Source organism: Rhododendron vialii, chromosome 11a, assembly GCF_030253575.1.
Source record: "Rhododendron vialii isolate Sample 1 chromosome 11a, ASM3025357v1".
In the NCBI taxonomy this organism is placed as follows: Eukaryota; Viridiplantae; Streptophyta; class Magnoliopsida; order Ericales; family Ericaceae; genus Rhododendron; species Rhododendron vialii.
The window spans coordinates 26,988,003-27,009,058 of record NC_080567.1 but is presented as its reverse complement, the minus strand read 5'-3'; the positions used below and the strand labels follow the sequence as shown (position 1 = coordinate 27,009,058).

At 38.9% G+C, this 21,056-nt stretch overlaps 4 protein-coding genes across 7 annotated transcripts; 2 read left to right on the top strand and 2 right to left on the bottom strand.

The window, feature by feature from the left end:
* Positions 1-1,140: 1,140 nt before the first annotated feature.
* Positions 1,141-4,935, bottom strand: LOC131308689 (uncharacterized). Of its 3 annotated transcripts, none has more exons than XM_058335665.1 (5): positions 4,750-4,935; positions 3,496-3,827; positions 2,512-2,616; positions 2,368-2,415; positions 1,141-1,545 (listed from the first exon to the last, which is right to left on the bottom strand). In XM_058335665.1, the coding sequence occupies exons 2-5, from the start codon at positions 3,760-3,762 to the stop codon at positions 1,306-1,308; spliced, it is 660 nt and encodes a 219-aa protein (XP_058191648.1). In that variant the 5' UTR covers positions 3,763-3,827; positions 4,750-4,935; the 3' UTR covers positions 1,141-1,305. The 3 variants fall into 3 exon arrangements, with proteins under 3 accessions (XP_058191648.1, XP_058191649.1, XP_058191650.1); XM_058335666.1 differs by having other exon boundaries at positions 4,667-4,898; XM_058335667.1 differs by lacking the exon at positions 4,750-4,935 and adding an exon at positions 4,519-4,682.
* A 1,526-nt stretch (positions 4,936-6,461) lies between these two features.
* LOC131307844 (inactive glucose-6-phosphate 1-dehydrogenase 4, chloroplastic) lies at positions 6,462-12,947 on the top strand. The gene is made up of 12 exons (XM_058334556.1): positions 6,462-6,881; positions 7,883-8,147; positions 8,498-8,874; positions 9,561-9,655; positions 9,810-9,924; positions 10,014-10,219; positions 10,298-10,406; positions 10,503-10,543; positions 10,666-10,786; positions 10,864-11,066; positions 11,975-12,175; positions 12,515-12,947. The coding sequence occupies exons 1-12, from the start codon at positions 6,771-6,773 to the stop codon at positions 12,750-12,752; spliced, it is 2,082 nt and encodes a 693-aa protein (XP_058190539.1). The 5' UTR covers positions 6,462-6,770; the 3' UTR covers positions 12,753-12,947.
* A 2,556-nt stretch (positions 12,948-15,503) lies between these two features.
* On the top strand, positions 15,504-16,094 carry LOC131308435 (protein NIM1-INTERACTING 1). The gene has a single exon (XM_058335364.1). The coding sequence runs from the start codon at positions 15,603-15,605 to the stop codon at positions 15,948-15,950; it is 348 nt and encodes a 115-aa protein (XP_058191347.1). The 5' UTR covers positions 15,504-15,602; the 3' UTR covers positions 15,951-16,094.
* On the bottom strand, positions 15,562-20,699 carry LOC131308434 (pentatricopeptide repeat-containing protein At1g56690, mitochondrial-like). Of its 2 annotated transcripts, none has more exons than XM_058335362.1 (2): positions 17,475-20,699; positions 15,562-16,560 (listed from the first exon to the last, which is right to left on the bottom strand). In XM_058335362.1, exon 1 carries the CDS (start codon positions 20,427-20,429, stop codon positions 18,318-18,320), a length of 2,112 nt encoding a protein of 703 aa, XP_058191345.1. In that variant the 5' UTR covers positions 20,430-20,699; the 3' UTR covers positions 15,562-16,560; positions 17,475-18,317. The 2 variants fall into 2 exon arrangements, with proteins under 2 accessions (XP_058191345.1, XP_058191346.1); XM_058335363.1 differs by lacking the exon at positions 15,562-16,560 and having other exon boundaries at positions 17,409-17,958; positions 18,240-20,699.
* Between the last annotated feature and the right edge of the window lie 357 nt (positions 20,700-21,056).

Here is a 21,056-nt window from a genome sequence, read left to right as displayed (position 1 = left end):
AATGGCCAAATAGACTCTCTCTTGCATAAGTAACGCTGTTTGCAGTCCAGAGGGAAAAGGCTCGGAAAACCAGCTTTTAAATAGTTAAGAACAAGGCAACCTCTCTGATTTTTGTGTTTAGCGACGAGATATACTAAGCCATCATCCAGACCGGATAAGTTCCCGACAGTACCATATATCCTGCAAACCTCAGCAGTTCTGTTACGGACGTGCGTTATTTAGAGTACATACCCGCATGCTCCATGAGGAGAGTAATGGCCGGATAAGTTCGTTTAACTCTGACAGAAAACCTTATATGAAGTGAAGCCGCCATCAAGTGCAGTAAACAGCAAGAGTTGATGGAAGCAGGACGAAGTGAGAAACAGGACTGATATTGTCAACAAAGAAGAAGACTTGGTAATGGAGGTAGCTACGGGGGCAGCAGTTTTTGTTCAATTATTCTCCCGCCTACAAAACGGTGCTTCAAACCTCCTAGAGCTTGTCCCACATTGATTAGTTATTACCTATTTACCTCCCAAACTAGTATACAAGCTTCGGTAGCCTTTCCACGCATTGCAAATTAGTTATGAGTTAGATGCTTTAACACGTTATCAGAGCTAGACTTTGGATAAGATTCTCTGTTGCTCCGTTGTTTGTACCTTACGCCCTTGTTTTTGTGTGATCCTTATATTACTAATCAATCGTTCACCGCTCCACATGCGAGCCGCGGATGAACGCGCGGAGGTGTATTACTGTCTTAGAGATTGCCCCACATGGATGAAATATTAGTACATCCCAAATTTGTTCCAAAAAAAAGAATTATTACCTCCCAAACTAGGATATGAGCGTGGGTGGCTTCTCCGATCATTGCCAATTAGTTTTGAGTTGGATGCTTCAACAATACCCTTGTCTTTTGTGAGCACATAGCAAATCCTACAGGCTACACTAACCTAGCCGTATGGGGTGGGGATAGTGGGAGTCGAACCCACCACGTGATAGATGGTTGAGTTCCAAGGGGAGCAAGCTCAACCACTGAGCTATTCCTCAACATCTTTAACAAAACCTTTAGAAAATACGAGAGATGCATGCGCCGCGACAAATGCATTTCCCCTTCACTGCTTCACATAATTTTAATTGAGTATATAAAATGAGAGATGCATGTGCCACAACAAATGCAGGCCCCCTCAACATATTATTAGCTGTTTATTACCAAAACCACTCCACAAACACACAAATGACCACATGCACAATCCCCCTAACATGGCTGATATTGATACAGGTAGATACAATTCCAGACATTATAGTGCAGAAGCCGATAGTAGAATACTAGTTGACAGACGCAAGTACCTCCAACAACGAAGCGGCAAATTGCATTTGGGTCTCCTCATTTATTGCTAAGAAGAGGGGAACATGTACAAAGAGTGATGCGATTCCATTTTGCTCTGCAAATCGGAGCGAATGGTAATACACATAGTTGCAAACAAAACGGCCAGCATCGTCAGAGGCCATCACATCATAACCCATCTTTGCTAAGGTCTTTGTAATTTCCTGAACAGGAAGACTAGTCTGCATACAGCATAAACAAGAACATAAAGAATCAATGAATTGGACGAAACGGAAAAATTTGAATAGGTTGAACCAAGAGAACTTTGTGCTCAAATATTATGGCTGTTCCTTTGATTTATGGAAATACCTATTGCTAATTTGCTATGTGTTATCTGGGAAACACAGATAATGTAACAGTATCAAGCTTAACTGGAAAAAGAAATTTTGTATGTTGAAGGCATTTTAGATTTTCATGTTGCAAATACTCGAAGGATAGCCAGTAATTTTACAATGCATGAATAAAATTCCAAGTGTGCAGTCTGGGCAACGACTTACACGTTAAAGCATCCCCCTTAGAGTGAAAAAAGGTATTTCCCTGGTATATTACCATAAGTAAATTGAAATTTCACAGAAGCAGCATGATTCCCATGTAGATGAATAGATAGAAGAACAAAAAACAAATTTACAGAACAATCCACTTCAGTTCATATGGCGCCTGAAGTTGACAGGGCTCAAATCCAATCACCACTCTCTCTCTCTCTCTCTCTCTCTCTCTCTCTCTCTCTCTCATGCATTACAGAGTCACCAAAGCTAAAAGTAAGGGTTTTTAATAAGAAAATGGTAGACTGGGGCTTTACAACAAATGCCTGATATTTGTGGTTGTTTTGGGTCTAAAATTTAAGAGTTATAACTTGGATGACTCATTATGCCAAAGGAAAATCTGAGAGTTCTGGACAGGAGAGACACTAGATTCCATATTCAATGCTATATCTAAGGTCCACAAGAAATCAATGGAAAATGTGGAACAGTTACGAATGAAAACAGTTCATGAACTCCATTTACCTCTCTTTTTCGGGAGATTCCACCATCTGCGGGGACAATAGCGACTTTCTGCAATAATAAAGTGAAGGTAGTCAAGTAAATCACGAAACCATAAATCTAAAGGGAGAATAGAGAATATCTTATCGAGTTATGTCAGACTCTGACCTGAGGTTTCCATCCCATCTCATCTGGACAACGAAAAGTAGCCTCGTTGACTGCTTGAGTCTCAATAGCAAACCTTGTTGCTCCGCTGTTAACTCCAAAGTGTACCTGAACAAGATGGATGATGCAACATAGAGATCAGGTTTCTAATAGCACCCCAAGATCGATCACTTGTTAAACTTGACGACATAAAATTTCTGAACAAAATGATCTAATCAAGCAAGATGGCTGGACTCTGCGGGAAGTTAAGAAGGTTAGTGCCAATGGTACCAAAAAATACAGTGTTTGTTTCTTTCCTAATGAAAAAAAAAAAATAGAGATCAAAAGGAGTTACAAATGACTCGCTCATCTAAGAAGCACACTAGTCCTCGGTTTAGAATCTTTAGATCCTCAAATATACTCATGCATTCCCATAAGACAGTTTGCGATTGATAGTCTAATGTTTCTAGTGCAAAATACACAAAATTCAATCATCTTCATGCAGACAAGAAGAATAAGATCAACTATGATTTCTAAGCAGTCATTCAGAAAAATATGAAAATGATCATCATAGGTTCAAAGAGTGGCTAGTCATGGGCTTCCTTCACGTGGGGGAGCCAGTCATGCATCATTTCCAACTTCCCGCAAGATATGTAACCAATTGAGCCTAGATCAACTGAGGATAGCTCAATTGGGTGGAATCCTTGTACTTCACTAGGAGGTCAAGAGTTCGAGTCTTGCCATAGGCAAATACCCCTCCCCAGGCTACGACCTCCAATGTGCCAAAGAAAACAAGAAGCCTTTTCAGTTCAACAGTCATGGGGATTTACCAACACTCTTTCGGGATATAGTCCCCACTCACTGCACAACAGTTTGTCGTAGTACATGCCCTAACAGAGTAACATGTCATTTCGACATTTTGTAAGGAGAGAACCTGGAAATTGCAATCATACAATCCGCCAAAGGAACCTAATAGATTTACACAATTGATAACTGAGCAAAATTTACCCAAATAACTCTTCCCGAATTTGATGATTCCAAATCATTCTTGCCCAAAGAAGACTGCAACATCTGATACAATGGGCCGACTGCTCCTTGTCCTGCAGTATCAAGAATGTTGCAACTTCCGATTATCATCCCTTTGGGAATACCCTTTTTCTTCATATACTCTTTTAGATTAGTAACAGTCGTCTCAGTTGGATTTTCTGAAACTCCATGGAACTTCTTAAAACCAGTCACATGGACTGTAACCGTGGGAGGCCCTTCAGATCCCATTTACCAACAAATTGGATGATCTTATCGGGTTAAATCTTTGAAAGTGAAAATTAATATCTGAATGCCTGCATCAAACAACAAGCAATAAGCTAACCCACCGAAAAACTCAATCACTAGGATGACAGGCATTACATCTTCTCCAACAAACTCTCATTTGAAATTAACAAAACATAAGACTACTACAGATCGTTTCTATTCCTTCATAGCGTACTTTAACTACTACAGTTTATTCCAAGAAGATCACAGCCAATAAGTTGGCAATCAGCCAATCATTACACGTTGAACTACTACAACATGGTATACATCTACTTTCCTATACTTCTGATTTTTATGATGACAGCACATGAGAAAGTTCTTGTAAACTGGCACCATATAATTTGGAGTTTCTAGAATGAGTTTCTGCAGAACACTTTTCAAAAAGTAACAATTTTTAACAGAAATACTCATCTCTTCCAAAAACAGTTTCTTTCAGTCCTATCAACTCCATAAGTGGGCGAAGGAATTAAGCCCCAGGATTAGTCGAGGTGCACCTAACTCGGCCAGACACCTGAGTTATAAAAAAAGGTTTCTTTCACAGAAAAAATCCAGCAAACAAGTTTCGAAAGCTTGTTTCGGAACTGCAACCAAACAACTAACAAGGTGAAGAGTTGAGCATACGAAAGAACCCAATTTACAACATGTTCAGATTAATTTGAGCATGAATATATTGTCAGAAATCAACCACAAAACGTGTCATAACAGATTAAATCCCATTACACAATTGCCGATTACAAGAGGCAAGAAGAACGAAAACCCATCATCTGGATTAAGACTATAACCACAACCCAATTGAAATTGAACGCAGATAAACACTACCAAGAGAGACCCAACTGGAAATTTTGATTAAAAAAACCCAGAAATTTACCCAAAAAAAGACTGGTAAATTCAGAAGCAAATGGTGCAGCCAAAAGAATTGCGAGAAGGGAAGAAAAAAATGGGTTTGCTCACCTGGAAATATGCAAACAAAGCCAAAAGAGAGGAGGAGAAGTGGCTCAACCACCAGTCCTACCTTTATAAAGCCACTTTAAAACTCATAATTGAGGTAAATAAAACAAAGGAAAACAAAGGGAACTTGGATAGGAGAAGGGTCTCTTTCTCACGAATGGAATACCGGGTGCGGTGCCGTGGACGGTGTACATAAATGATGAGGAAAAAAATTATCTCATGGTTATCTCATGGTTTTGGGGTATGCTCCAGTATATTATCCCAGCCCACCTAGGCACCTACATGTGGAATTCGGTACTAACTAGTAGTAAATGTACGGGCGGCTTTATTGGTTCTTGACGGGTTCTGCGTTCACAATGCATAAATTTTTTGAAAATTTTTCAATACATACAATTTGATTTTTCTTTATTATTGTCTGCACTGTGTCATTCATGCATAGCAAATAAATTACTATATTTAAGATAGAGTTTTGCATCGAAAAAAATTTCCTTTACGAATTTGTAATCAGTGAATCAAAATTCTGGAGCCAGCCCTGACTAAATGTATGGATCTGAGAGGATTATGTGGCGGAGGAGGATGTTGGAGCACCATTTGGCCGTGCTTCAAGAACATTGAATAATACTCACTGGTGGATTGCATGGAATCTTGGAACAGTGAAAAACTACTCTTTTCTGTTTTTTTTCAAATCTAACAATGATACAGCCACCACAGCATAACATGTGGAGCCCATTCCGAGCCCCATAAGGATGATTCGAACTTTTCAATAATTTCAAAAAGAATTTGAGTGGGACTGTGAAAAATCAGCTCAATCTAATATGTGTAGATACTAGATCCAATCTTTCCATTTTTTAATAGGAAAAAATGAAAAGATTTGTGTTTGGTTGAGAGTTTAGTTTAGTTTAGTTTTGGTAGTGGGTGGAGAGAAAAATAGAGTAATGATTGAAGATAGAGGTAATAATTGGAGAGAGATAGAGAGAGATGTGAAAGTAATAATTGAAAAATAGGATAATGATTGGAGAAAGAAGTAGGGTAATAATTGGAAAACAAAACTAATGGCAAACGAACAAAGACCCAGATTTTCAATTTTTAAAAAATGAGAAGAGTGGATTGAGCACTTACATATATCAAATTGAGCTGATTTTTTATAAATTCGATCAATTTTTTTAAAAATTATTGAACAGCTCAAATCATTTATGCGAAATCTCAAGTGGGCTCTACACGACGTGCAGTGGCCTTTGTTGCGGTGACTCTAGACTTACAGGTATCCAATGGTGTATGTCTCTTTTCCTTTTGTTTTTTTTTTTTTTTAAATCTTACAGCAATTAATTTCTCCTGAGAGGAAAGTTTATTCGTTGCTGTCATTTTAATTTTGTTCAAATCACTTTTTGATTTCAATCCCTCAAAAAAGGCTTTTCAATGGTTGAGATTCTTTTTAAATCTAGTTCAACTATTATTGAGATGGATAATTGAGATTTAACTGAGACTTCTTTGTAATCTAATTATAGAGCTGCAAATGAATCACAAGCGATCTACTCGTGGCTCGTATATAGTCTCGATTCATTTGAAGATGCTCGTTAAAAAAATTAATTGGGCTCAACTTGTTTACAACCAAACTAAGCTCGAATTCGATGTTTAGACTCATTTTGTAAACGAACCGATCTCAAACGCTACAAGAATCGGCTCGGCTCAGCTTGACTGGTTTGCACATCTGAAATCTAACTGCTGAGAAACCGGGAAAAAAATACTACTACTCCATTAATACGACAATTTATCCGACAGGGGGTGGGGGTGAGTCGGGTGACCTAGCTAGTCGAAATGATGATGATCAACTACCCTCATCCTTTCCTATGGGCTCTGGACCCATACAGACCCGCCCCTGTATTGTCAGAAAAACCCACAACCTTTCGAACCAATTCCATCGGATACGGTGCCGGCTTGACAATCCCTTGCTTAACGGGTTGAACATCAAAACCCCGAAAAACAACTCACTTCCAAGAACGTTTTAATAGTCACATCGAATACAAATGTCATTGATTTCAGTTTCTTCTCCGTTGATACTCTCTCCACCCACATGGGTTTGTCGCCGGATCGATTCAAGGGTTTCTCTCTCTGCCACCCCAGTCCGTAGCTTCACGGTATTTGGTAGCCTTGGTTTATACTCCTATTCTTTTAACTTTTCTGTTTGGTTGATTAGGAAACTGCAATTGAAAGGAAATAAATTTGGAACGGAAAATGGATCAAAAAATCCTTGCTTTGATTTTTCTGCGGTTAAATTACGTGTCTTTCAGGTTGATTTATTGCCTCTCTTTTTTTTTGGATTGTTTTCGGGTTGCATTTCCGTTAAAAAGTTTGTCTATAACTTAAGGTCTTTAGACAAATTGTTTTTGCGAAATGAGCTTTTAGTTGATGTATGTGGCTCGAAATCTGTGTTTTTTTGGACTTTAGCCCGTTTGAATAATAGGGGAAACCAGCCCAATTACCTAGTTAGTGGTCTGGTAAATATTTGAACTTGGCATTTCAATTTCAGGTTTAAGGATAAAAATGGAGACTTGATGTGATCGTGTAACTTGGCTGTGTTGGCACTTAATTTGCTTACTGATTCACCTCTGTATACTTCCTTTGCAATTTTTTGTTCTTCCTAATTAGTTCTTGTTGGAGTTGGACAGTGTTTTTGCTTTCTTACTAATTTCTGTTATTGGTATTATTGTCCCACAGTTTGATTTGAGAAATGCATGATTATTAAGGTAATGTAGGGTTGGACAATTGCAGTTTGTTTTTGTTTCTATTAAACTGGTGGCCCCTGGACAATAAGAAATAGTATGCTCTGAATTGGCTTTATCTTGTAAGTTGGAAGGATTTGTTTGATGAAAATCGAAAACACCTACTGCAGCTGTTTTCATGTTATGTTTTAAGCTTAAGTTATGTCTATAAACTCTTTAGCATTCATCCTTCAAACAACCTGGTGTCCGCAGATGTATTGAGTTTCTTCTAGTCTTACTTGTTCGTTACTGTTTTCAAGTCAGAAATGATTATGTTGATTACAGCTGGAAAGTGTTCTTAGTTAATACTATGGGTAGTTTGAACTAACTGCAGTTATTACCGGACAATTGAAGAGTGTTACGTTTGCTCTCTATAGGTAGCAGCAAAGAACTTGCCTTCAGCAATAGATGGCTGCAGTGTGTTGTATGGGGGTGCCTGCAAGTTTTCTAGCTGGTTTTGTGGGTTAAAATTTTGGATACCTCAAAATCTAGACCTTGGGCGGGTCAGTAGAAAACGTGAACAGGGTAATGATTTTAGGAATGCACAAATTCAAGATGACGATCACTCTGAGTGTGCGAAGTCAAATCTATCACACGAACAACGTGTTTCTGAAGGAGCATCAGCAATCAGCTTGCCTAACGGTTAGTAATGATCTTATTTTGATGTCGTTCACTAGTATAGTCCATTTTACCAACATATTTCGGACGAGGAAGATAAAGTTGGACTTAGGTAGATATGGTTTCCATACTCAACTCAAAAAGAAAATCATCAGAATCTTGCTACAAAATTTTATTGGTCTGTGCTTTTCATTTTATTTAGAACCTGAAACAACTTCGGGAAACGGCAATGAAAGCCATAAAGTTCTCAGCAACCATATGGTGCTTGAGTGTTTTCTTTTTCCTATAAAAGTATTCTTTTTAATTGTTTCTTCATTATAGTTTCTCATTCAAATACACTGATTTGCCATATATCGTGATTGGTTGAACTGCAAACTCAGCAGAGGGACTGAAAGACACAAGTTCGCAGCATGGGGAAACTTCTTTACCAAATGTTCAACCGTCAATTTCTACTGGAATAGCAACTGCCATGGAGTCACCTTCATCTTTTTCTGCTGAAGGGGCACCAAAGACAACTCCGCTACATGGAGGAAGTTCTGACCCTAATGGTGAACTTAATATTTCCACAAGAACGGTTGCTTCCCTGGAATCTCCTTCATCTTTGCCAAAAATCCGGTCTTCCACTGTTGCTGCTTGGAAAGGTGGAGCACCCTCTCTTGGCATTGCTGTGATTGGCGCTACTGGTGAACTAGCACGGAATAAGATTTTCCCTGCACTCTTTGCTCTGTACTACAGTGGCTTTCTTCCCGAGGTAGACTTCATAGACAAGTTTGTAGGTATTACAATGTTCAATCAATTAATCTGCAGTCACTTTTTTAACTTGTATGAAGGAAGAGTGTTTCACTTTCTATCTCCTGTTGGACTTTTATAAAGTTTACTTATTGGAGACATTAAATGTCTTGTGTGTCTCCCCAACTAAAAGGGAAAATGGTTCTTGGATTTTTCTGCACAATATTGAGGCTGGCCAAGTGGTCAAGGCATGAGATTTAGGAATTTGCTCTCTCCTGAGTCTCAGGTTCGAAACCTCCTAGGTGCTATCAACTTTCAGTCCATATGGGGCAAAGCCTCGGCTTTAATTGGGCCCCCTCTCATTTGGAGTGGTAGCCCAATAGTAGGTACCATATACTCCATGCATTTGATTGGGGTTCAAACCTCACTAACTACAACTAACAATATTGACATTTGCTGAGGGAAAAAAAATGGGCCCCCTTCAGTGGACATGGAAGTAAATTTTGAATGTTGGATGTTAGGTGTAGAGCAGAACCCCTAATGGCTAATGAAGCGATAAATGTTTTCTCTCGGCATTTGGCAAGTCGTTGCGACATTGTTCATAATGAATCTAATGAACATTTTGCTTTTTCAAGTATCAGAGGGCTAGACATTTTGGATTACAAGTTATCCATCCCAAGCCTTACTTTTGCTTTTCCATGGCTGCAGAATGTATCTTTTTTTGGATATTCGAGGAAGACTTTGACAGATGAAGATCTCAGATCCATGATAGCATCAACTCTTACTTGCCGCATTGATCATCAGTAGGTCTTTCTACCAAATACTACTTAGTTTCATGCTTGGCTACTGAGCCTAATTAGCAATTGAAGATGTAATTTTATTGGAAAAGTGTATAGAGTGGCATACTTTGTGCTTCTCAACAAAGTCTAATACCCAAGAATGGAAAGCACTATGCAGGCAAAATTGTGGGGATAAAATGGATGCTTTTCTCAGTCGAACATACTACCTTAATGGAGGGTATGACAATAAAGAAGGGATGTCAAAACTCCATGCTCGAATGGAACTGATTGAGGTAAGCTGATATTCAGCCTATCATTGCTCCGTAAGTGTCCAAGTTGGATGCTTTTTGTAGTTGATTTTTTAACAGCTTGCCTGCCTCAGGATGAGTTTAAAGCAAACAGAATATTTTACCTTTCTGTGCCACAAGAAGCACTTCGAGACGTTGCAACCTCTCTTGCTGTGAATGCCCAGACAAAGAAGGGCTGGAATCGTGTAATAATTGAGAAACCATTTGGTTTTAATCCAGTGTCTTCTCATCAGTTGACCCAATCTCTTCTTTCTACATTCCAGGAGGACCAACTATATAGGTGGGATGACACATTATTTGTATGGTATCCATGCACACAAAGAAGATTGCTTTTTTTTATTCTTGAAATTTGTTTCAGGATAGATCATCTTCTGGGAAGGAACATCATTGAAAACCTTACCGTTCTCAGATTCTCTAATCTTGTTTTTCAGCCACTGTGGAACCGAACATACGTACGCAATATACAGGTAACAATCATTTTGATAAATGAGCTTTCCCCTGTTGTTTTGAGGAATACATGTAGCCATGAAGGCATTTTTACGGTTCGCTGGACTTGCTCGCAGATCATTTTGTCCGAAGACTTGGCTGTGCAGATGCAAGGAAGGTAATCATAATAGTAATTCTTGTGTTATATACTTATCATAAAAAAAAAAATCTTGTGTTCTATATATCAATGATATTTATTGGTTAAATAACACTCTCATAATTTCAAATATATTTGGGAAGGTATTCTGCTGAATATGGAATTATTGGGGATATCATACAGAGTCATATACTCCAGACAATTGCATTGCTTGCTATGGAGCCACCAATAAGTCTTGATGGTGAAGATATACGAAATGAGAAGGTACACTTCGCTTTCTTCAAACACTATCACAAAGGACCACAATGTCACTTTGGTCTTGACAAGAAGCTTCTGTTCAGGCCAAGGTTTTGAGATCGATCCGTAAACTGGAACCTAGTGACGTCATTCTTGGTCAGTATAAAGCTAGCTCAGAGGACAAGGTTCATATTTATTCGGATACTCTGACACCCACGTTCTTTGCTGCGGCTTTGTTTATTGACAATGCACGGTGGGATGGCGTGCCTTTTCTAATCAAAGCTGGAATGGGACTGATCAAACATAGGTGGGACTGGGATCTGTACTGGTCCTGTCATTGTATTACTTGTGGTATACTTGGGTGATTCAACTGCATGACTGCTCGTTTATCAGTTTCTAGTGCATGACTTAAAGTTCTGGTAATGTCTTGTCATCAATCCCATTTACCAGTGAAAGTAGGTTTGCTAGTAATTTTTTCTCAAAATCTGGACTTCACCCGCAAAGAATGTTACATCTTGGCTCTGCCAGTGATTTGGACTGTTGGTAATGCGATACCCACCTATACACCTTATCATGGCTTAAGAAATTGGATAATCAAATACCCATGTTGATTTTTGTTTTTGCTTCCCCCTCCCTTCTTATTTTCCTACTAAATGTTTAAACTTCTTATCCACTCCTATGTTTACGAGGTTGTGCAGGCACCAATGTTTTTTTTTCTGATCGGCTGGAGGCACCAATGTTATAGTGCTATAATGCACTTGACAACTTCATTGTGTTTGACAGTTGAGTTCTTTAGGATGGGATAGTTCCTTTATTGAGAAATTACAATTTGGCATTGTATTTTCCTTCCAGGAAATGATTTTCATGCCCCCTTTTTCGATAGATGCACTCCAATTTTTTTGTCTTTTAGTGAAATTTTATGTGTAATTTTTTCACAAGACAAGAAAAGGAGTGCATTTATCAAAAAAGAGAGTGCGAAAATCATTACCCTTTCCTTAATGCTATAATAAAGTTCAAGTCAATGACAACAATAGCTACTCGTTGTAGCTTTGAAGATGATGTTGTATGTGATTAAATGAGTTAACCAATAAATGAACTGCAAGCTGGTTATTTAGCATCTGCCACTGCTTTATTCCCATTTTTGATATCTTAATAGTTTAGTTTAAGCTTGTACTTTTTCCACTATACTGAGTTCTCATTAGCTTCATTATGCAGAGTGGAGATACGCATACAGTTCCGTCATGTTCCTGGCAACCTTTATCGTGACCGAATCGGCCATAACAGTGATCTTGCAACTAATGAACTGATTTTATGCGATGTGCCTGATGAAGCCATCCTAGTAAGAGTTAACAATAAGATTCCAGGACTAAGTTTGCAGTTGGATGCTTCTCAACTGAATTTGCTGTATAAGGATAAGTAAGATTCTACTCTAACAAAATCTTTTGATGTTGAACTTTTCAAAGACACCAGGAGGGTTAACTGTTGGAGAATAAATATAGATAGCAACTCCATTTTATTGGAAAAATAAGTGCACAAGTAGGATCATTTACGAGGAGTTTCAACTACCTTCAAATTACGATGTCATATCTATCGATCTAAAGCTCCCAAATCCATAGTTGAAATTTTGGCCTACAAAAGAAAAAATAATGGAAGGTTAAACTTCTCAAAGGACTCATGCCAAATAAATTAATTTCAAATTCATAACTGTAAATACATACTTTTTACATGCCTTGTCATTATGTTTATCGTATATAGGTACACTGCAGAGATACCTGATTCATATGAGCATCTTCTTCTTGATGTCATTGATGGAGACAACCATCTGTTCATGAGAAGTGATGAGCTTGCTGCTGCCTGGAACATTCTGTCTCCGGTTTTGCAAGAGATAGACAAGAAAAATATAGCGCCAGAGCTGTATGAGTTGGGTGGTAGGGGTCCCGTTGGAGCCTTCTATCTCTGGGCGAAACATGGTGTTCGCTGGGTTGAGGACTAGTGAGCCTCTCTCTCTCTCTCTCTCTCTCTCTCTCTCTCTCTCTCTCTCTCATGCGTGCGTATGTTAGCTTCCTGATTGTGATTTGGATACAAGTTATCAGTGAGTAATTAGCGTTCCAATAACCATTTAAACATAAATGGATGTACCGTGGAGTTGCTATCTATATTTATTCTCCAACAGTTGCTATCTCTTTCATTTGAAGACTCGCATTTTTGCTCTCTGCCAGGATGTTTTTGTACTCAATATGTTACTAGAGAATGTTTTCAAAACCAACCTTGGATTTGCCTTTCACCGCATACCCATTTGCAGGAAATGTACGTTATCTTCAGATTGTAAGCAATTTTCTCATCTAACCTCTTTAATGGTTGCTTGTCTATGGTGAAAAAGGATGTTGTTTTGTTGTGGTGGTATCTGTATGCTTTAGGTCACCCAGCTTTCACATGCTTGGCTACTTGGCTACTTAGCCAGATTTTGCTTCAATATTGTTTTCTTTGTTTTGTCTTGTGGCCTTCATTTGTATATGGGCGGCATTCCCTTCATGCCTTTTTGGTAATATAATCTTTTACTTATAAAAATAAAATAAAAAATTTGTTTTCTTTGTTTTGCTGCTTTCTTCATTTTCTGAGGACATTGAAAACTAGTTTACCTAACTATTGAGAATCAATACCTACCCAATACAAGGGAGGAAAAACAAACTGTTTCCTAAATTTATTTTCCTGGACTTTTTTCTTTCAAAAATACCCACTTTGGGATACCCCTAAACTAATAAACTACGAAAATGATGAGCTTTAAACTTTTTCGTTGGTTTTTCTCCAGAAACACAAAAATGGAAACGAAAAAAGGAAAGCAAGAACAACATAAAACACGAAGTTTGGAACCGGACTCATAGGACCCATCCGAAGATATTTCAGTTTACTCAACGATGACTCAGAGTATTTCAATTTACGCAACAATCACTGAGAGGAGGGTTTCTGGTGCCAAATTAGTTTCATGTTGATTCAGACCCTGGACGATCCAATTTAGTACTCTTGTTTTGGCTCTAAAATCACATCATCACATTTGTTTCCATGAATAAATCCAAGCTTTGTTGGCCGTTTCTTCAAGCCACGAGTATCCTTATTCTTGCCAACACACCAAGTCAGGAGCCTGTTTACTCCAAGTCGCAGAGCCGGTTTCTGCACCGGAATTTGGATGTATTATTCTTGTATCAGTACAAGTTCAATCGCCTGCACCGGAATTTGGATGTATTATTCTTGTTCGCGTGAGAATCTTTAAACGCAATAATTTGGAAACATGATCAAGTAGCTGAAAATGCACACCCAACTCTAGTACAGAGGACATGCACCCCAAGTCACCCAACCTAACAGTCACACCAGCCAAGCCATTCAAAGGCATGGTTACAAGGTAAAAATCTAAAAGCAAAAATAACTAAGCTTGATCTTCATACGAACCATCACACAAAGGGTAAATACTGATGTTTTTTTTTCTCTTGGTAATCAATTATAGTTGAGTTCATCTTTTACTACATCCCTTCGCAGTCATTCAGAACAAAGTGAGATTAAAAAAAAAAACCAGACTTTTATCCGTCCAAGGAGGCTTTTCGATCGCCAAAAAGCTAGATTACGCAAAAACGCGTCGAGATAGTTAACAAGAGCCTTATCGCTTACGTTGCGGGGGTTGCTTAAATTAGAAGAGTAATGGCGTCACAATGTTAGGTGACTGATGACATGACCTCATACCTCATGAGACTCGCGAGGCAGAAAATTGTAGAAAAAGTTTGATTCTTTTCTCACACTGCCCCTGCCTGCTACTTCTGTTCTTGTACCCAAAATAGGGAGAAGTGCTAGCCGTACCGACCCATTCCATACCGAAACCGTACCGACGGCCACTCCGGGCCGTCTCCGGCCACTGGACGGCCGATCCGAGCTGTCCAAAAATTCTAAAAAAAAAAACCGAGGGGCCTATGCAGGAATAAAGGGCATCCGATCTGTGTAGGGTGGTTAGATCGAGTACCCTATTTTTCGCGTATACATATATACACGAGTATACACGAAAAATAGGGTACTCAATCTAACCACCCTACACACATCGGATGCCGTTTATTCTCGCTAAGGGCCCCTCGGTTTTTTTTTTAGAATTTTTGAACGGCTCGGATCGGCCGTCCGGTGGCCGGAGACAGCCCGGAGCGGCCGTCGGTACGGTTTCGGTATGAAATGGGTCGGTACGGCTAGGATTTCTGCAAAATAGGCCCCTCTTTGTTGGTGGTTCCGCCAAATAAATAAATCAGGCTTTTTTTTTATCCTTAATAAAAAAAATCACATTAATTAGTTTTTCGTCAATTTTTTTTGTGGATTATTGATTCGTCATGATGAGAGTAATCTAAAAAGTAAAAAATTACGATCGAAATTCAATTTTTTTAATAAAGACAAAAATGAACTTATAAGCTTTTTTTTTTTTTTGTCTTTATTCAAAAAAAAGTTGTGTTTCGGTCGTAATTTTTTACTTTTTAAATTCCTCTCGTCATGACGAAACAATAATCCACAAAAAATCGATACAAAAAACTAACAAATGCGAAAAAAAATTGAATAAAAACAAAATTAAGCCATTTAGCTTATTCAGCCAAAATAGGCAAGTCTCAGTCGTCCACCTTCTCACCTCACATGGCCCATTCCATTATTGTTTTCCAATCCCATGACTAGTCATACATACATTCCCTATATCAGTATATCACCTACTTGATAGTACTACTTTTAATTCTTTCACGTGGTCATCACTCTCCCCATCTCTATATAGAGTCGCATAATTCACCAATCACATTACACTCATATTTATACTATACAAATAAATATAATGGATGGAAAAAGTAAGAAGAGGAAAATGGAGAAAGAGGAAGAAGATGAGGAAGAGAAGATGGAGAAGTTCTTTGCTTTGTTAAGAGATACGCGAGAAATGCGCGAACAGATGATGGGAGGGGTGAACAAATCGCACGAGGAAAAAGGGAAGAGAGGTGAGGGAGAGAAGCCGTCGTTCCAACCGGAGGATTTCATGGAGGGTGCTAATCATGATCGCCAGTCTAAAGGTACTACTACTCAGCCAAACTTATTACCTGGTTCTTCCAAGAGAGAAGATGAAGCTAAACAAGAAGATAAACGGGAAGGAAGTGGCAGTGATGGCTTAAATCTCAAACTTTCTTTGTAATGAGAGAGAGAGAGAGAAAGAGAGAGAGAGATAGTATGTGTGTGTGTGTGTGTGAGTTCTTATGTTGCCATATCTGGTTTAGTAACAGGATTACAATGACAAATGAGGAAATAGAAAAATGGGAAGAGAGAAAGTTGAGAGTTACTGAGAGGTTCACACTGCATCACAAAATAAGTGCACTCTCTTAATTGCAAGCAAATATAACAAATTACTTCTAATATCCTAGTAAAAGTTAGGCACAGGCTTGCAGCTATATACAAAGAGAAAAGAATCACCAGAAATTCAATTGCAAGAAAATGAAAATAAACTGGTCACAAAGCTCAGCCCTAAGTCGCTAACAACGACAATTTATATCCAAAGAGCATGCATCTAGTTGATTATTGATATTGGAGAAAATGATCACTTGGTTAGAGAACTACAAAGAAAATATTCATGCCAAAGCAAAACCTCTGACAATTTTCCGAGTGCTATCGTAGTGCGCTGCAGATAAATGGTTTTCATGGGCTGTGCATTCGTCCTGCAATCATACATGAGTTACAAGGTCTCCAACTTTATGTTACTCATCGATCGTACAGGGTTCAAGTCTGTCACACGTACAATATATGCAAGTCTGAAACCAAATGTAGAGTGGGTTCTTAACTTATTTCTAAAAAGGAAAGATATGAACTAAGAATCATAATCTCAACTCAGGCATTGAAAGTATGGCTTCATTACGGAAATGTAGGTACATGTCTACTAGGGAGAAGTACGTCTGCTTGTTACCATAAGTTCAGATGACTTGATAGGTTAACCTCAAGTAATACTCATTTTCTTAACCAAAGACAGGACCAGAGTTTCATATCCAACTATGGTTTTAACTACTAGGTGTTAGGGTTAGAAAGGTAGTTGCATCTTTAGTTCAGGTTCTTATTCAGCAGGTGATGTAATCTATGAACCCAATCCGAAACTGCTGAACGCTTCATCGGTGAATCAGTGCCTCCTGTGAGTCCAAAACCGATCACTTCATGTACTAGGTTTCTATCAGTCTTTTATCGGTCTTTTAAGTCTTTAACTCATGTCTGAAGTGGTTATGACCTGAGATGCTACTAAACATCACCAAGAAGTTCAATTGGATGACAAACTATATGGACATTTGTTAGGTTATCATATTTTCTCCTACAACATATAGTAGAAGCTCTTATATGTAATTCAGATTCATACCCAATCCAATCTCAGCCAAATCTTTTTGATTGTTGAGAAAATTAAAACGAACTTGGAGCAATTTTCTTATAGTATTTATGTTTTGATCCAGTTTAATGTAGTACACAAGTAGTGTTATCCAATACATTTACATAGAAGGGAAAGTTGTACCATGACATGTATATCCAGAAAAGTTCGATATGATCTTAAGAATTTAAGCTCATTCAATTATTAACAAATGATAAATACAAAATTTTGCCTCTTTGTCAATCTTTAAAAAAAAAAAAAAAAAAAAAAAAAAGAAGTAATATATTTTCATTTGAACAAATTATCTTTTGGTCTCACCTCAATGATTCCATAGCTTTCCTTCCCAAAATATTTTCACAGTAGAGAGTGCGATTATCTGTCCATATCCCACCCCCATTTCACTGCAGATCTTGTTCAACAGAAGATACGTTCAGAACAGATGATGATAATAATCATCTGATCATGTCAACTTAAGAGCAACAACAATTACCCGTTTAAGGCTGGAGAGCATGATTGTTAGCCCTACGCATCAATGTCCTTGTATCAAAGATCCATGCTATCATCAATACCGGCCACACCCATCCTTAATATCATTTTGAGGAAGGTGGAGAGTTTTTTCACCATGCTATCATCAATACTGGCCACACCCATCCTTAATGGTGAAAAAACTCTCCACCTACCTCAAAATGATCTGCCTCCCTTAGACTTTCGCATTGTTCCGTAGCAGCAGCAACTGCAATCTGGAGAATGCGAAAGTTTCTCGCTCCAAGTAAGCACCCACGGCCCACAGGTTTTCAATTACCTGAAAATTTTTGCTCTTGTGAGGACGTGAAACTTTGTACCATACCACATACACCATTGACTGAATGGCAGTAACATAATCAACTTGCTGTCTAAACTATATCCATCCAACATCTTTGTTTTCAATTTGCAAGGGCAACCCATCCTTTTAAACATCAAAAAACCATGGTTGCAAATGCAAAAGAAGAGTTCAAACTCAATTTGCCACACTATCCTCGTAGGTAAAGAACAGTTTGGAGCAGATAAATGATCATTAGCCTCTTGGAAAGAAAAAAGATTCACCATGCGTCAAATCTGGTGTCACTACTACGCCGCCAACAAACTGACATTAGAGTCAACACCAGCTTCAGTGGAATCACGTCACCAGTAATCTTTGCAAGAACACACTCCATCCTTAAAATGGTGGAATCTATTGGCATCCCTCAATATGATCTCTCGCCCTGTTATCTTTGCTATCAATTTGATTGCAGAATGACAATCCCCACAGACTCGGAGGTTCTTCATTACACGAATAGGCATTGGTGCAGGAACCTTCAAAAGTCCATATGCGACAGCGAGTTTCTCACTATGATGTCCCAAGCTTCGCACCTTCTCTTCTTCGTCTACGTCATGAAACACAAAGCTACCATCAGGAGAATACCCAGCTTCTCTTAACAACCCACCTAGTTTTTCCAACATCCTCAAGATCATTGGATTCTCAGGGTGAGGCATGATTTCTCCTCCAGTAAACATATGGACTTTCTTCTCCACCTCAATCCAGCTACAACCAGGTGACTTGCTCACCTTCCTTGATCTCATGTCTTTCCTCAGCTCTGCAACATCAGCCCATCTACCTCTTGACGCATATATGTTTGAAAGCAAGATATATGGCCCGGCATTTCTGGGCTCAAGTTGTAAAAGTTTCTTTGCTGCAACTTCAGCTAAATCCAAGTTCATGTGCATCTTACATGCACCCATTACGGAACCCCAAATAATAGCATCTGGTTCAACTGGCATTTTTTCAATTAAATCCATTGCCTCTTTTAAACGACCAGCTCGACCTAGCAGATCAACCATACAAGCATAATGTTCCATACTTGAGTCCACTAAATACTTGGTTTTCATGGACTCAAAAATTTCAAGCCCTTCTTTAACCTTTCCTGTGTAGCTACAAGCTGAGAGAACTCCAACGAAAGTTATATCATCAGTTGCAATGCCTAAGGAGCACATTTCATAGAATACTTGTAAAGCTTCCTCTCCTAGTCCATGTTGTGCATAACCTGTAATAATAGAATTCCACATTACAATATCCTTGGGAGAAAACCTATCAAACACCCATTTTGCCTTGACAAGATCACCACATTTGATATACATGGTGATCAAAGCTGAGGAAACATATACATCAGAATCAAACTGAGATCTCAACATCTGGGCATGCACCTGTCTACCATGATCAAGACTTGCCAGGCTAGCACAAACAGAGAGAATACTTATCAGAGAAGGGAAATTAGCTCGAATTCCTTGTCTCTGCATCAAAGTAAACAAATCAAGTGCCTCCAATTCACACCCTTTACGTTCATAGACCTTTATCATAGCACTCCATGTGCCATCGTCCTTCTCCCTCATTTGCTCAAATACTTTCCTTGCATTAAAAACCTCCCCATTCTGGCCAAATCCTAGAATCATTGCATTGCAAGCAATGACTGACTTAATGGGCATAGCATCAAAAAGCTCTGCGGCCTCTACAATCCGTCCACATTGAGTGTAACCCATAAGCATTGCTGTCCATGTCACCTCATTCTTCTCTGGCATCACCTCAAAAAGCTTCCTAGCAATGTCTACCCGTTGGTTCTGCACATAACCAGAAACCATAGTAGTCCAAGAAACCACATTGCGGCTTGGCATCTCATCAAAAAGCTCGCGGGCCTCATCCATACGACCTTCCTGGCAATACCCAGCCATCAGATTCGTCCTCGCAACTACATCCTTCACCGGCATCATATCAAAAAGGCGGCGAGCCTCATCAATCCTACGGTCACGAATCAGCCCACCCAACATCACCGTCCACGACACGACATTCCTCTGCGGCATCTGCCAAAAAAGAGATTCCGCCACCGAGATACACCCCTCCTCCACATACCCTCTCACCATGGCAGTCCAAGAAACAACATTCCTCTCCGGCATCGTGTCAAACACTTTTCGAGCTTCCTTTACCATCCTATTCTTCACGTACCCAGAAATCAACCCGTTCCAAGAAACAGTGTTCCGCTCGGGCATTCGATCAAACAGGCACCGGGCTTCAGCGGGTTGGTTGTTTTGGAAGTACCCAGCAATTATAGAGTTCCAGGAAACAATATTCTTTTGGGGCATTTGGTCGAACACCTTTCGGGCGTTCTCGATTTGGCCAAGGCGGGAGAACCAAGCAATCTGGGAATTGGCGGAAGTGGGTACACTTGAACTGTACGTTCGGCATCGGATTAATGGGAACTGCATTGATTGACAAGAAAGTAAACTACCCAGATGGAAAAAAGTGAGAATTTTTTAGATTTTGAAGGATAATTTGATGGTTTCTGAGCGACCAGTCGATCAGATTCAGTGGGAAAAGAGTATGATTAAGAAATGGCAAGGCTTTCTCAGAGTATGAGAGATGGAGGGTAACTTTTTTAGAGGCATCCTGCGAACCGGGAAGAGATATGAAACGGTATCTTTAAAAGTGAAAAGCGCGCGCTCTCCCTATTTGAGGAAGAATTATTATATAACCACAAACACTTTACTGTCTTTACACATACACTCAGATTCAAATTTTTTGGTGGATTCCATAAACACTGTAGGTGTAATGTGTGTGGGTCTCAATGTAAATATGAGTAAGTTTATGTAAATGTTTGTAATCGTAAATTAATTATTCGAGGAAACGAACTACTACTCCCTCCGTATCATGAATTTTGTCCGTCCGTGGACTAAAAAATACTAATAATGCATTCTTTTAAAGAAAAAATTTAAACTTTTTTTCATAAACTAAAAGAACTTATTGCTATCTAGTAATTTGTTGAATTTTTTTTATTTTTTTTTGCAAAAATTATTTTATTTTTAAGTACTCATTTTGCAGACGGAACAAATTGT

Bases quoted from the DNA above. Each gene is read 5' to 3' on its own strand.
- LOC131308435 (XM_058335364.1), top strand. From the start codon at position 15,603: ATGGATGGAAAAAGTAAGAAGAGGAAAATGGAGAAAGAGGAAGAAGAT.
- LOC131308689 (XM_058335665.1), bottom strand. From the start codon at position 3,762: ATGGGATCTGAAGGGCCTCCCACGGTTACAGTCCATGTGACTGGTTTT. The intron at 2,617-3,495 runs GTAAATTTTGCT...CATCTTGTTCAG, and splicing joins ATTCGGGAAGAGTTATTTGG to GTACACTTTGGAGTTAACAG. The intron at 2,416-2,511 runs GTCAGAGTCTGA...TTATTATTGCAG, and splicing joins AGATGGGATGGAAACCTCAG to AAAGTCGCTATTGTCCCCGC.
- LOC131307844 (XM_058334556.1), top strand. From the start codon at position 6,771: ATGTCATTGATTTCAGTTTCTTCTCCGTTGATACTCTCTCCACCCACA. The intron at 9,925-10,013 runs GTAAGCTGATAT...TGCCTGCCTCAG, and splicing joins CTCGAATGGAACTGATTGAG to GATGAGTTTAAAGCAAACAG. The intron at 11,067-11,974 runs GTGGGACTGGGA...TTCATTATGCAG, and splicing joins ATGGGACTGATCAAACATAG to AGTGGAGATACGCATACAGT.
- LOC131308434 (XM_058335362.1), bottom strand. From the start codon at position 20,429: ATGCAGTTCCCATTAATCCGATGCCGAACGTACAGTTCAAGTGTACCC.